The sequence below is a fragment of the Canis lupus genome, chromosome 12 (assembly GCF_003254725.2).
Source record: "Canis lupus dingo isolate Sandy chromosome 12, ASM325472v2, whole genome shotgun sequence".
NCBI classification, from domain to species: Eukaryota; Metazoa; Chordata; class Mammalia; order Carnivora; family Canidae; genus Canis; species Canis lupus.
In genome coordinates, this window is record NC_064254.1 from 22,777,034 (window position 1) to 22,791,723 (window position 14,690).

General features: G+C 35.6%; 1 protein-coding gene across 1 annotated transcript in view; it reads left to right on the top strand.

Moving 5' to 3' along the window:
* Window positions 1–5,238, top strand: part of HCRTR2 (hypocretin receptor 2) — a 110,319-nt gene extending 105,081 nt beyond the window's left edge. The window contains exon 7 of the mRNA XM_025419075.3: window positions 472–5,238. Coding sequence (XP_025274860.1) covers window positions 472–701 — 230 coding nt within the window. The 3' untranslated portion in view covers window positions 702–5,238. The remainder of the gene's footprint in view (window positions 1–471) is intronic.
* The last annotated feature ends 9,452 nt before the right edge of the window (window positions 5,239–14,690 follow it).

Genomic DNA, 14,690 nt, shown 5'->3' on the forward strand with positions numbered 1-14,690 from the left:
ATGTTTTTTCTAGATAACCTTGTTGAACTGAGTGTGCCAGTAGAACAGTTTCTTCGGAGTCTAATGTAGGCGTAATTTCAAAATATTCAGGCTCTATCCAACACAGGTTTCCTCATTTTTGAAATTATTAAGTATCTCTGAACATCCTACCGATGATCATTTTTATTATAGCTATCTATAATAGCCCCCAATCACAAATATAGAAGATGGGACTCTAAGAGAGAGTGAAACAAACTGCAAACATCCCACATGAAAGGCAGTCAGATTACTTTATGGAAATAGCTTATTGTTTCAAGAGTCTAGCAAGCTTCCCGTAATGCCATTTCCTCTTCCCATTTCCCCCTTTTTGCAAAATGCTGCACCTCATTGCTAGTTTGGCTCAAGGGAGCAACTGGGTGGTACCCTATGCACAATTTGTTGAATCATATTTACACATAATTCTTTTTCCTTTCTTTCTCCCTGGTTTGCCAGGAAAGTTTAGAGAGGAATTTAAAGCTGCATTTTCTTGCTGTTGCCTTGGAGTTCACCATCGCCAGGAGGACCGGCTCACCCGGGGCCGGACGAGTACAGAGAGTCGGAAGTCTCTGACCACCCAGATCAGCAATTTCGACAACGTATCAAAACTCTCAGAGCAAGTTGTGCTCACCAGCATAAGCACACTCCCAGCAGCCAATGGAGCAGGGCCACTTCAAAACTGGTAGAACATTCATTCATATGACAGGGATATCTGAGGAAAACTACTCTTTTCTAAAAATCTCTGTGTACACAAACTTTATTACCCTAATGATCTGAAGCTAAAATTACGTTGTGGACCTTTTTTGTTTTTTAATCTATTGCTTTTTGGAAATAAAAAAAAAGTCAGTTTAAAATAATTTCTCAGCTTTGGATTTAAACATGTTAGAAGTTTGACTTTCAACTGAATTTACGTTAGGCTATTTCACTTTTAGCTTCACGTATTATGATTTATGTCCATTAAATGTTTGAATATTTTAAATTCTAATTGTTATTTTAATCTCTTACCTGCAGATTGTTTGCAAAAAATTACCAAGAGTTATCCAATGATTTTCTTTTGTCTACTAAAAGAAGTAGCAATTACTAACTCTGAATTTACAACAGACATGTTAGTTGACTTCGTAGTTTCAAAAATCACAAAAGACTGTCATTATGATGTGGCATCTGAGAGAATATTTATATACAAAATAGTATATTACATGAGATAACTCAAAAGCTATCTTTCAAAACTATTTAAAAATACATACTATTAAACTTTTATTTTCCCTGAATTTTATCACCCATTTACACAATTTTCTCAGGTTTGTAACCTTACCACTGCTAACATTTCTCATCACAACATATGGCCAGTAAGACTGTATTAAAATAATAATTTTGGAGTAACTACAAATACATAACAATCTCCATCTCTAAGAAAAGACTTCAACATTTGAAAATAAGATAGGATTCTTCTAACCAATAAAAATGATGTAGTCGTCCTTGCTGGATTAAATTAAGAATGCAATTTACAAAGAAAAAGAGTAGTGGACTACTGAGTCAGAGCTGGGTCCCCTATGGAACAGTTACTACTGCCATGGAGATTTGATGGTAAATACTTACATTTATTTAAATTTCATAAACATTTATTAAATATGAGCACCCACTGTGCTAGGTGCTGGAGAATGAGGTACATCTAGGGAAGATGTACATGTGCCTTCAAAAGAGCTCTAGGTTACTGAGGGAGACATGCTGATAGAGTTCACCAGACAGCAAACCACTCTTGAGGACAGATTCAAATGTGGGTGGGGCAGTGAAGCAACTAACATGAGACATGAACAGTAAAGCTTTCCTGTTTTGTTTCTGATTCTTACAGTGACATGGTTGATGTCATCAAATAGGCCTACAGGTGATTAGGCTGGAAGTACTGGCTCCAAACTCACACACAAATGAGTAGCCACATAGAGTGTTTTGTACAAATGTGAGATCTGCAATCCAAAGCACTGAATATTTCAAACTTGTCCCTCTGCAAAATTTTTCTAATTCAAATATTCATTTTAAAATTGAACTAAGGGACACCTGGGTGGCTCAGTGGTTGAGCGTCTGCCTTCGGCCCAGGGTATGATCCTGGAGACGCGGGATCAAGTCCCACATCCAGCTCCCCGCAGGGAGCCTGCTTCTCCCTCTGCCTGTGTCTCTGCCTCTCTCTCTCTCTCTCTCTCTGTCTCTCATGAATGAATAAATAAAATATTTTTTAAAAATTGAAGTAAAAGAGATGTTCATGAAACTTTCTGCTCTTCTTATATTACAGCAGCAGATATCCTTATTTTTATTGAAACAAAAGATATAGAGAATAATATTTAAGAAAGATTTTTATAGAAGATAAAAATTATCTCATTCATTTGCATGCTATTTTCCAACTCATCATTTTCCAAAAGAAGTAATACAAGCAAATTGTCCACAAGTTGTTTTCCTATTTTAGAGTATGGGACTACCTTGTGTTTTTTCCTACTCAAAACAAAAACCACCCTCACATATAAAGTTTATTGAAATTATATTGCTAATTAACAGAAAGATAACAACAAAAGCAAAGTATTATAACTCTCTCCTTCCTTCTCTTTGCACATTTGGGAACTTTCTTGTTTATGCTGTGTGAAAGGAGTGTTTTAATACTCAGATTGTGATGAGAGCTAGCATTTTCAATAGTTTGAGTATCCTTCAAGTAATATTGATAGTATGCCTTAATGTCTAAGTGGTATCTCAGAATAAGAGCTAAATTATTAAGACTGTAATATATCTAGTTGTTTTTTATTGTTTAAGAAGGAGTGAGATTGAAAGAGGGAGAGCAAGAGAGAAGGAGAGAGAGAGAGAGAGAGAGAGAAAGAGAGAGAGAGAGGATCCAGGAGGCAGCATCGTATGATTGCCTGTGAAGGACAGACTCATAAGTTAAGATGCCTTTGCTCTAAATAAGTGATTCTCAAAATGTGGTTCTGAACCATCTACATCAGCCTCATCTAAGGACATATTAGACATGCAAATTTCCATCCTATCTTGGATCTTCTGAATCAGAAACTTTGGGGGTGGCGTCCAGGACTCTGTTTGTTAACAAACCCTACAGATTATCCTGAAGCACCTGAAAACTTGAGAACCACTGCTCCAAATAATACCACCTGGCACCTGCTAATTAGCCCATGCAAAATTAAGTATTTTATTGCACAGGTATCTGTGCAGGGACCATCGTCATCACTACTGTCAACCTGGTTGGATGTCTGGAAAAAGAGGCTGAATATCAATGTTAAATGTCATGCAGTGTCATCTCAAAGAGACAGATATGAACCAATTGCCCCGGAGTGACAAGCGCAATGTGAATGAAGACTGGTTTTAAAGCCCTTGTGTACTTTACAGATACCTGGATGACTTGAGTTTCTAACTAAAACTTTTAAATCTCCAGTTTTACTTACACTTATGAAAGACGGTCTTGTGGAAGTAGACAGTTTCTAAGAATGATCATTGCCTGGAAGGAAAACAAACACCAGGACTTATAAGAAACAGTGGTAATGGAGTAGCAGACTGTATGTGTTGCTTGCTTTCAACATGTTAATACTGGAACCCCCTACTAAGAGGTCTGGATGAAGTATGGTTACCTTCCTAGGACAAGGGGTAGAGAAGGTGTTGTTTCCAAAACCTGCCAATCTTATGGAACAAAGGGTCAACTAGTCCCCTCATTATGCGCTAATAACACAAAAGAGAGACTTCTTATGTAAAGACTATGTTACAAAGGTTTTATGCTATACATATAATATGCATCTGTCTTTTTTGCTGTATTTCAAAGATTTAATGTAAGATGTCATTAATGTTACTGAAATTTTGTTATCAATAAGGATGAGATAATTTTATCGAATATAGAATACATTTGAACTTCATTATTTCTGAATTTCTACAAACCCATGAACACTTTGATATTTGAATTCATTCATTCTTGGCAAAAGATGACTCCCAGTTTCTGAGGAAAATGACTTTTAAGTGCTGCAAGACTTGGAGTGATTCTTAGATATCAAATAACTATTACAAATCATTGATGAGTTAATTGCAAAAGTATTAGGCATAGTGATACTGAATTTCACTCCCAGTGTGCATTTTTTTTTTTATCAAAGAAGTAAATATGCTTGTAAAATGAGTTCTGAATATACATAAACCTGAACTATCACAATGAAAACACCTAAACATGCTTATGGACACAAATTGTGAGGAGGGCTATTATTGTTTTATTACCAGTATAATAATAGAATCTTTCATGCTTGATAATAGTAATCAACTGCATTTCAAAAAAAAAAATCTGGTTAGTTATTGCAACTTAGAAAGTTTTTCAATTCCAGTTAATTTTACAATAGACAACTTTTCTACTTTCTACAAGTTACAGGTCAGAAAAAGAAAATTCCATTAGGTTATATACAATTAGTTTCCAAATGTCATGAAGTAAAATAATTGATTTTTTAGTGATAATATGTAAACAAAAAATATTATTAACTTAAATCTATTCTACTACTTCATGTACCTCAGAAAATGAAGTGCAAAGGTATGGAAAACAGTGTTATCTCCCCAGATTCAAAGAGGATTGTATTCTAGAATACTGCTGCAATCAAAGAGGGAGCAAAACAAAACACTCCCTCCCATTTGCCACGTATTTCTATTCTCTTACAATTTCTTTATAAGCTTTGGGGTTAGAATGTCTTTTAAGTTCCTGAAATGTATTTCTATAATTGTTGTATTCCATGTATGTAACATCATGTCACTTGTTTAATAGTTATACATTTAAAGTTCTTTATGCCTGATTTACTGTGTGTTCATGAAGAAATTTCTTATCAAATCCAATGGGATTACACACCAACTACTGTGAAGGATGCTTGTCATGTACTTTTTAAGTAAAAACCATATTGAGAATTCGATAATCACATTTACACTGCCCTCTCTATTGTATGAAAAATCTTGTTTTTGTTGATTAGATACGTTGGATATTTACTCATAACTAGTGTCAAATCTTCACAGTTAAGGATTAAATTAAGCCCTCTGGTGTGGTACTTAATGATAAAAATATTTTTCCCAATAAGTTTATATAACCAGGGATAATCATGATATAAAAGATTTTTAATGTTGTTTTTAAGAGCAGGTACTAAACTAAGGATGGTTAAGATTAATACAGAAATATTTCATAAAAATTATGTTAAGCCACTGACATATATCATTAAATTTTGGAACTTTTATCAGATTCAAGAGACTGAATATTATTTGTATTTAAAGAAAATTATGACCTTGTGATTTTCAATTTATTATTAGACTAATAAGTATGGCATTTCCAAAATTAAGCAATTTTTTTCTTGGTCATTATATATAAAACTTTTAGGGTTCTTTTAAGTTAATTATAAATTTTAAAATGTATATTTTCTGCTTCTCATTTCTTAAATGATTCTGATAAATGACAGCATCAACTGCCAAGGATTTTTATTTAAAAGTTCATTTTTATTTACTACTCTTTATTCTAGCTTGTATCAAAAATGGAGTCAAAGTAACTGGGCAAGGTACATACTTGACTCCATCTAGGGAAATGTGACTTGAGTATGGGATGGTTTCTAGAGACAAAGTGAAACAGAGTAAAATCCCAAGACTAGCTATTTCAGGGGTGAAGGTGTTTTGCTTTGAGTAATCTATTATCATAGACTAGGTACTTGGCTACTTCTCTCAGAGTCAGCCCTGAAGAGATGTAACTCATCTCCGCTTTCATTTAGGCCAGTGGCCATGAATGGGAAATGGGTAATGAGGTAAGTTTCTTGAAGCACCTCTTTGATCTTGCCCTGTTTTTACTATTTCCTTACTCTCCAGCTTTAGTCCTTACCCCAGCCTCCCCGGAAGCTAAGCATGAGCAGACCTCTCCCTACAGCCCACCTCACCCTATGGAGTTCCCTGTCTCCTTTCAGACCAGCCCCAAACAATAGGTATGACTCAGTGCCTCTTGTTATCTCTTGAAATGAACCATGACACATGGTTAATTTAAGAACAAATGAAGCAGAGCTCAAGGAAAAAGGAAAAAAATATTTGCATTATTATAGCCAAAAATTTTAATTTTACATCCTCTCCAAACAGGCCATTTATTTTCTCTCCTGAATATCTATTGGTCTATTGGTCAGTGGTCTATTGGATCTGTATCAGTTTCCATTCCAAGCCCTAGCTAAGCTTGCTGCTTCAACTTGGAAGGGATCTCAACTTTGAGATTCTTAGGCCAAGGCCATGGCAGGTCACTAGGGATTTATGCCAAAAAAGTGGTACTTGTTTCATCTTTTAAAATAAAATATCTATTTCATCCATTGCTTTTCACAGGTTCAGCCCCAATGCAATAGCAGAAAGATAATATTCAATTAAAAAAAACTATTGCTTATTATGTAATCAATTTCCAATTAATTTCACAAAGTTTGAGTTAGACTGATAATTTCCAAAGAAAAAAGGATACAGACAAAGTATTTGTGGAACTGGGAAATCTGTATGGCAACATGAAGTTTAATTTGTTGTAGATGTGATAAAAGATCATGCCCAGAAAGAAGTTATGTTCTCTTTTCACTGGGACACAGATTGAAGAGTTCTCCTTATATGGTATAGATAGATGAAGTAGAGAACTTGCTTATGAAGTCATGTCTATATCATGAAGAGTATTTACTAAAGAATGGGGAAAATTGTCATTTTAGAGTATTACCAACACATATACACATGTATATATATGTATGTCTGAGTGATTATATATATGTGTATGGTGTGTGTGTGTGTGTGTGTGTGTGTGTATCTGAGTTAGGGGTGCCTGGGTGTCAAGGTCGGTTAAGAGGCCAGCTCTTGATTTCTGCTCAAGTCATGATCTCAGGGTCCTGGGATTGAGCCCTAAATCTGGGCTCTGTGCTCTGCAGGGAATCTGCTTGAGGATTCTCTCCTTCTCTATCTCCTCCCACTCTCCCACTTCTCACACACTCTCTTTCACTCTAAAATAAATAAATCTTAAAAAAAAACCCTGAATATATATATATATATATATATATATATATATATATATATATAATTTAGTCTGAGAATAGTACCCAATGTGTGCTAATTTCATGCCTCAGCCTTTTAAAGATTTCCTTTCTTCATCTGGTTTACTCCTCTCTTCAATTATATTTCTTAGTTTGGTGGCTAGTTTTACTCTCTTATACAAATATCTAGGTTTCATATTTTTTCTATTCTAGACAGCATTTTCCATAAAAATAATCTTTCTCTTTCTTTCTTTCTTTCTTTCTTTCTTTCTTTCTTTCTTTCTTTCTTTCTTTCTTTCTTTCTTCTTTCTTTCTTTCTTTCTTTCTTTCTTTCTTTCTTTCTTCTTTCTTCCTTCCTTCCTTCCTTTCTTTCTTCTTTCTTTCTTTCTTCCTTCCTTCCTTCCTTCCTTCCTTCTTTTTTCTTTCTTTCTTTCTTTCTTTCTTTCTTTCTTTCTTTCTTTCTTTCTTTCTTTCTTTCTTCTTCTTCCTTTCTGTATTTGTTTATTTGACTGGTATTCATATAGTTATAACAATTTGGGACAGTGAAAAAAAAAGTCTATAACTGCCAATTCCTCCAAAATTCCATATAATAAATAAAAATATAAGATTCTTGGTGCCACAGACCTTCTCTGTGTTATTTACTACTATATCCCTGGGTTCTAGAATGATGCCTGGTATATAGAAGTCACTTGATAAGTATCTCTTGAATTAATGAATTAATAATAATCACATGGCAATTCTTTCCCCAACTCATGTTTTTGTTTTATTTTTTCTCAATTCTTTCCATGTGCTCTCTGAAACCCTTTTTTTAAATTTTTATTTATTTATTATTTATTATTATTTATTTATTATTTATTTAGTCACAGAGAGAGAAAGAGAGAGAGAGAGAGAGAGAGGCAGAGACATAGGCAGAGGGAGAAGCAGACTCCATGCACCAGGAGCCCGATGTGGGATTCGATCCCGGGTCTCCAGGATCGCGCCTGGGGCCAAAGGCAGGCGCCAAACCGCTGCGCCACCCAGGGATCCCTCTGAAACCCTTTTCGCATTGAGAACAAAATGCCCTATATTCCCAGAGTCTACACTGTTTGGATCTTTTTTTTTTTAATCTAAATTAAACCATATATTGGGAACACTAATTCCCCTTCTCCAACCACCATGGATTTGGGAAGTAGCACCAGCATTCTCCCTGTCATTCATCCTAGGCCCAGATGACTACTCTTCTATTCATCAGTAAAACCTGGCCTTTCTGAGGGCTTTATCATTATTTACCTCTCTCTTTCTTTGCCAGCATTGTCAGCCTTTTTTTATCTCTCATCCCCTCATTCACATACATTAGCTCCTAGATCGAAGTCACACTCTCCAGCCCCAGGTCCATGTAGATGATGTACCCAGCATCCAGCTGTACACTCCCTTGGTTACCTTAATATATACGACTTTGATTTCCACTGTTCTTCACCAAGCCACTCATAGGTTTGCATAGTGCAGTTGGTAGTCTATGAATTGCACTTTGTGCCTTATTATCCCCTATGGCAACATATCCTCCTCTGAAATGCAAAACTCTGATAGTTTATTCCGAGCTGACAATTTATTATCCTTTAATCTCATGCTTGTGTTCCCATACCTTCCTTCAAACCCAAACGGACTATTGGATTCTTTACCCTTTTATTTTATCCTCAGTTTATTAGTCACATCTTGGATTTACTTTCTTCCCCATCTAAAGAAAAATGAGTCCTGAACTCATTACTAGACATTATTTGGTTCAAAAAAATTCTGTTTGCTTTAATGAAAATCAGGACATTTTCCATGCAAGAGTTCCTGCTGTGCTATAGTGTTGAAAATAAATAATTCAAGCAATGCATAAGAGACTTACTGAGTTAGACTGACAGGCCATCAGCCCCAGTCACCCTTCCCTTATTTGGGATTGCATACCAGAGACTCACATCTCCAAGTGGAGAGTCTGCCTTGGCATGAATCACATGACTTACTTTACACTCTCTCAGCTTTCAGGGGCCCTTTGTGTTTTTGATCCTGCATCAGAAATTGTTCTGAAAATAATTACGTTACTTACCAATTATCCTTAAAACCATATAAATTTGCTTAATGTGACCTTGTAAATCCTCTACAGCTCTTCTTACTGTCCAGTCTTTGCTTTTAACTGTGTATGTTTGAGGGCAGGAGTAGGTCATCCCACTTCTTTTCTTGCCTAGCTATTAATAATTTCCTATTGATTCATCTTATAAAAATATTAAATTAGCCGCTTTGAATATCTCTGCAGATGAGGCCCTTTTACTTTATAAATCCCATGGCTTTATTCCTTCTGTTGAGAGCTCCTGTAATAGTAGAACTTACCACACTCTGGCATCATGAAAAGGCAGCAGAGCTCCCTTCCTTGGATTATAAAGTTAATCATACTGCATTTTTCCTACTCTAAGAGGAGGGTTCTTTCTCTGTCAAGCATTTTGGCTTTTAAGAATTGACTTAACTAAATATTTCTTATTAGAAAACTATCCCTTCTCTTTTAAGTATGTATCCTCCCTTGCAGCTATATTTTATCATATTTGTTTGAAAATGTCAAATCCACTTAAATACTTTCCCACCTGGTAGGTTTCAAATCCTGATGAATAACTCAGTTCTGGTGTTCTTAAGACTGAAAAGGTAAACATTTTTTAAAAAGTCTTAACAACTGTCCTCTCAGAAATTATTAATTCAGTAATGTATTAGAAATCCTTTCAGAATCCTGCAGTACCAGTTCAGTAAGTTCATTATATTAAGATATTAATATTTCTCAATAAATTGAATTTGGATCTTTTGATTTAGAGATTTTCTTTCCTGGTAGCACATAAATAATTTAAAGGGGTGAACTAGGCTATATTTATAAGCCCTTGTGCCTCACAGTGCCTCAGTTATGAGCATTCAATAAACCTTTGTTGACTAAATCGATCAATGAAGAACCCCCATTGTACTTGGGGGTTCAATGTTGTACTTTTATTTCACTCAATTCTGAAAAGTGTTAGGAACAATATGAGCCATTGGTCATGAAGAACAAAACTGAATGTTTACAACTCACTTGAACGCTATTACTAGGAATGGTCATACAGTTGAAAAAGACTCAATCCCTGCCCACATGAAGCTAAACTTTTTGTAAGGAGGAATGTAAACAAAGTGAAGAAAAATCAATTGTTAGGTGCTAGATATCAGACAAAATGATATATTTTGGTTCTGCCTAAAGAAAGGTAGCTTTGGAAGCCAAAGGCTTTGCTGGAATTTGAGGGCAGAGATGAGGGAGGCATTCTGAGCAGGAGGGACAGATCCACAATGTGATAGGCATGTCCCACAGCATGACCCCTTCAGGATTTGCACACAATTTAAAGGGAAAATGGGGGCCAGTGGTTAATCAAAAATGGCATTAATGGGTGGGAGAGGGTAGATGGTAAAATGTTTTTTTATAATATTTATGGAAATTTAAACTTGAGTTATGTAATGGAGAACAACTTAGGAATTCTACCTAGAGGAGTGATGTGATTAGGCTGAGGTTCTGGAGAGTATATTAATGGCCCTGTAGCTGACTGGATTTGAAACTTGGACACTGTAAGTTTAGATCTCAGATAAGTTTTTATAGAACTATTCATCCTCAAGAATAACGACTGGATCTAAGCCAAGGCAGTGGCAATAGGGCTGGAAAATAAACATTAGATTTAATATCTAGATGAAGATTTGGGGAGTAAGTGAAGTCACATTAATGTTTAATTCTATTTACAATGGATCTAAGCCACCATCCACTTTAACAGAGGGAGTGCTGTTCTGTAGCTGAGGTGCTTAAATACATTTGTGAACTTGTCTTCCTCTTGTTAACAAGCTTTTTTTCTGACTGTATGTGTTTATGGGAGAGGCAAAGTTATGTAGCCATTCATTCTGTGAGCTGTCCTCTTTCTCTTTTACTCCAAACCAATGACACTCACCCTCTCCTTCCGGCATATGTTGCCTTAGGCACCCAAACACTGCAGCCAGTTTGCTAATCTTAGTGCCAAGAATCTGCCACCACCTTGAACACCACAGCATGCTCTGCTAGCTACTCCCCTCCTTATGTCAGCCTTAGTATACAAGCACAGATATGGAGGATTCTCTTTTCTCCTCCTCGATCTTTGAGTGTGTGATTGTAAGTGTGTGTTTGTGAGAATGGGTGTGTCTACTGCAAACAGAAGAGAGCAAGCTACATTTTCTCCTCTTGTGTTATTAATATCTAAGGGTGTTTCACATCAAAACCTGTCCCAGGTCCAAGTCTTAGAGGCTATTTAATGGTGCAGCTTATACTTGGGCTGCTATTTCTCAAGGAGCCACCTGCTGTGAAATGAAAATCCCATTTCAGTGTCCCTCAGAACTCCTTGAATTCTTTGCCTAGGTAGAAGCAGAAATCAGCTAACATCATAGTCAAGGGTAAAAGTTTGAAAGCTTTTCCTCTAAGATAAAGACTAAGACAAGGCTGTCCACACTCACCTCTTATTTAACATAGTACAGGAAGTCCTAGGTAGAGCTATAAGGAAAGACAAATAAATAAAAAGATTCTAAATTAAAATGGAGAAGTACAATTGTTGTTCATTGCAGATAATACAATCTTACATATAGGAAATCTTAAAGATCAACAAAAAAGATGTTGAAACTAATCAATGAATTCAGTAAAGTTGCAGGAAATAAAATCAACATACAGAAATCAGTTGCATTCCTATGTTGTAACAATGAAACATCTGGAAAAAATATAGAAAACCATCACATTCACAATAACATCAAAAATTAAAATATTAAGACCAAATTTAACCAAAAAATGAAAGCTCTGTGCCATGAAAACCATGAGACTTTAATGGAAAACATTGAAGAAGACACAAATAAATGGGATATGATGTTCACGGAATTATTGTTAAAATGTCCATACCTACTCAAAGACATTAATACATTCAATGGAATCCCTATCAATGTTCTGTTGACATTTTTCACAGAAATAGAAAAAAAGCCCTAAAGTTTGTATAAAACCACAAAAGACCCTGAAGAGGCAAGGAAATCCTGAGAAAGAAGTAAAAAGCTGGAGGCCTCATACTTCTGATGTCAAACTATATTAAAATGTTGTAGTAATCAAAACAGTATGGTTCTGGCACAAAAAAAGACACATAGATCATCATCAAAACAAAGTAGGAGGTCCAGAAATAAACTCACACATATATGGTCAACTAATATTTAACCAGGAAGCCAAGAATACTCAATGGAAAATGTATAGTCTCTTCAACAAGTAGTGTTGGGAAATTGGATAACCAAATGCAGAAAAATGAAATTAGTTTTTTTTTATTACATCACTCACAAAAATTAACTTGAAATGAATTAAAGACTTAAGTATACGACTTGATACTACAAAACTTCTAGAGGAAAACTGGGAAAGAAGTTCCTTGACATTATTCTTGGCAATGATTTTTTGGATATGATACCAAAGCACAAACAAAACCAAAAAAATCAACAATGGGACTACATCACTCTCAAAAGCTTCTGCACAACAAAAGAAACAATGAAAAAATGTGAAGAGGCAATCTATGAAATAGAAGAAAAATATTTGCCAACCATATATTGGATAGGGGTTAATATCCAAACTATATAAGGAACTCTTACAACTCAAAACAAACAAACAAAACAAAACAAAACAACCCAAGCACTTGGATTTAAAAACAGGGGTGGGGGCAGAAGAAGTGAATGGAATTTTTCCAAAGGAGTTATCCTGATAGCCAACTGATACATGAAAAGATGCTCAACATTGCTAATTATTAGGGAAATGTAAATGTTGAGGAATTAAAACAGAAAATAAGAGAATTTTTTGTTAGAAGCAGACAAAAATTTCTGCTGATAGGCAAGTTATGAAAGGGTACATTTTATAAATGCAGTAAATGTTTGCAATAGCCATCTTTGAGAATGGGGAAGATTTTAAGTAGTTGACTGAATGCTGTCTGCAATTGTCAGATATTCTAGTTGAGGACTGAAAGTAATGATAATAATAATTTATGATGTTGCCTCCAACAAACATGGCCATATAGTTTTCTCCAGTATGATTCAGTGGCGCAGACGCAGAGCTCATTTGACTTGGGGATGGACAGCTGTGTTGTATTTAAGGATCATAAGTAGAAGCACCTGATGGTACTAAAGAATGTGAAGAAATATCTTAACAGTCTTCAGGAGGGAAGGCAAGGAAGTGAAGCCAGGAGAGTAATGAGAGAATAAAAAAAATAAAGCCTGTAAAACTGGAGATTATGTCAGATAATCGTGTTGGAAAAGAAACAAGATTTGAAAAGGAAAGAGATTGGTATGCTTGAGAGGTGTGTAGATTCTAATCTTTCGAAGATGGCTGCACCAGTGTATATCCTATTCCACATGCTATTTTTACAACACCAGCTTGATATTTCCCCATTAGGAGGAGACTAAGGAGAACTTTGCAATTGCCTGAACCAATAGCATGCAGTGGAAGGGATGCTGGTTAAATAGAGATGCTAATACACCAAATGCATTAATGGCTTCCATCTGCTTTCTCTGGAGACATACCCTGTGGGAGCCCTGAATTGGCATGTAGGAAGCTCGGCTATCCTAAAGGTGCCATAGTGGAGTGACCACATAGAGAAACTACGTAAAGATAAGGATATATCCAAGGAGTCCCAGCTGTTCAAAGCTTCCCAATTCAGGTGCCAGACAAGTGATGAAGATGCTTTCAAGATCTTCCTTCTGAAATAACTCACGAGGGTCCTGAGCCAAAGCTCTGCAGCCAAGCCTCACCCAAATTTCAGACCAATGGAAACAGTGAGTGATGGTAAATAATTATTGTTGTTTTAAGACACTGATTGTGGGGTAATTTTTACATTGCATATATTTAAAAAAAAAACATGATGCATTGGAAATGTGGAGAAAAAGATGCAAAGTAAGAGAAAATGAGAAGAAATAAAGGAGGAAAAATAATATTCTGTAGGAAATAAAATTTCTGCAGGAAAGATAATATCATCATCAATTGAATGATCCTCAAAAGGAAAGTTTGTTCTGAGCATCTCAGCGGACAAAAACTCAAATTACATGGAAAGCTTCAGGTTCAGATACCATTTTTCAGGCTCTATTTGTAGTAATTCACCTATTAGGAAAATATGAGTTGGAAATGAGCTTTACATCAACAGAGAAGTTGAATTTATTTAGAAATCTATAATGAGATGGAACAAATAAAAGCTGTTGGAAACCATTTTATGATAATTCCATTAAGTAGACAAAGTCCTTTCCAGGAAAGAATTAAAGGGAAGTAAACATATGATAATCTGCTTAAAATGATATAACTTATTAACAGTTCCAGTGAGGCGGCAGGCAGATGTAGAATGCAGAAAGGGAAAAACAAGCAATAATACCACAGCAGGGGAGGAGAAAGCAAACTTCAGGTGGGTGCTTCCAGGTGAGAGACAGAAGAGCTGGAGGAAACCACCAGTATTATAGGTGTGACTCAAACACTCGTTTGATTTTATTTGCCATCAGGAAAAGTGTTTAAGGTGTAGAAAAATCTAATATTTCCAATCCCTTCCTTGATCACACATCCATCTCCAAATACTTCCCCGATTCTTTGCTTCTTTTTACAGGAAATTTCCTTGGAAAAGG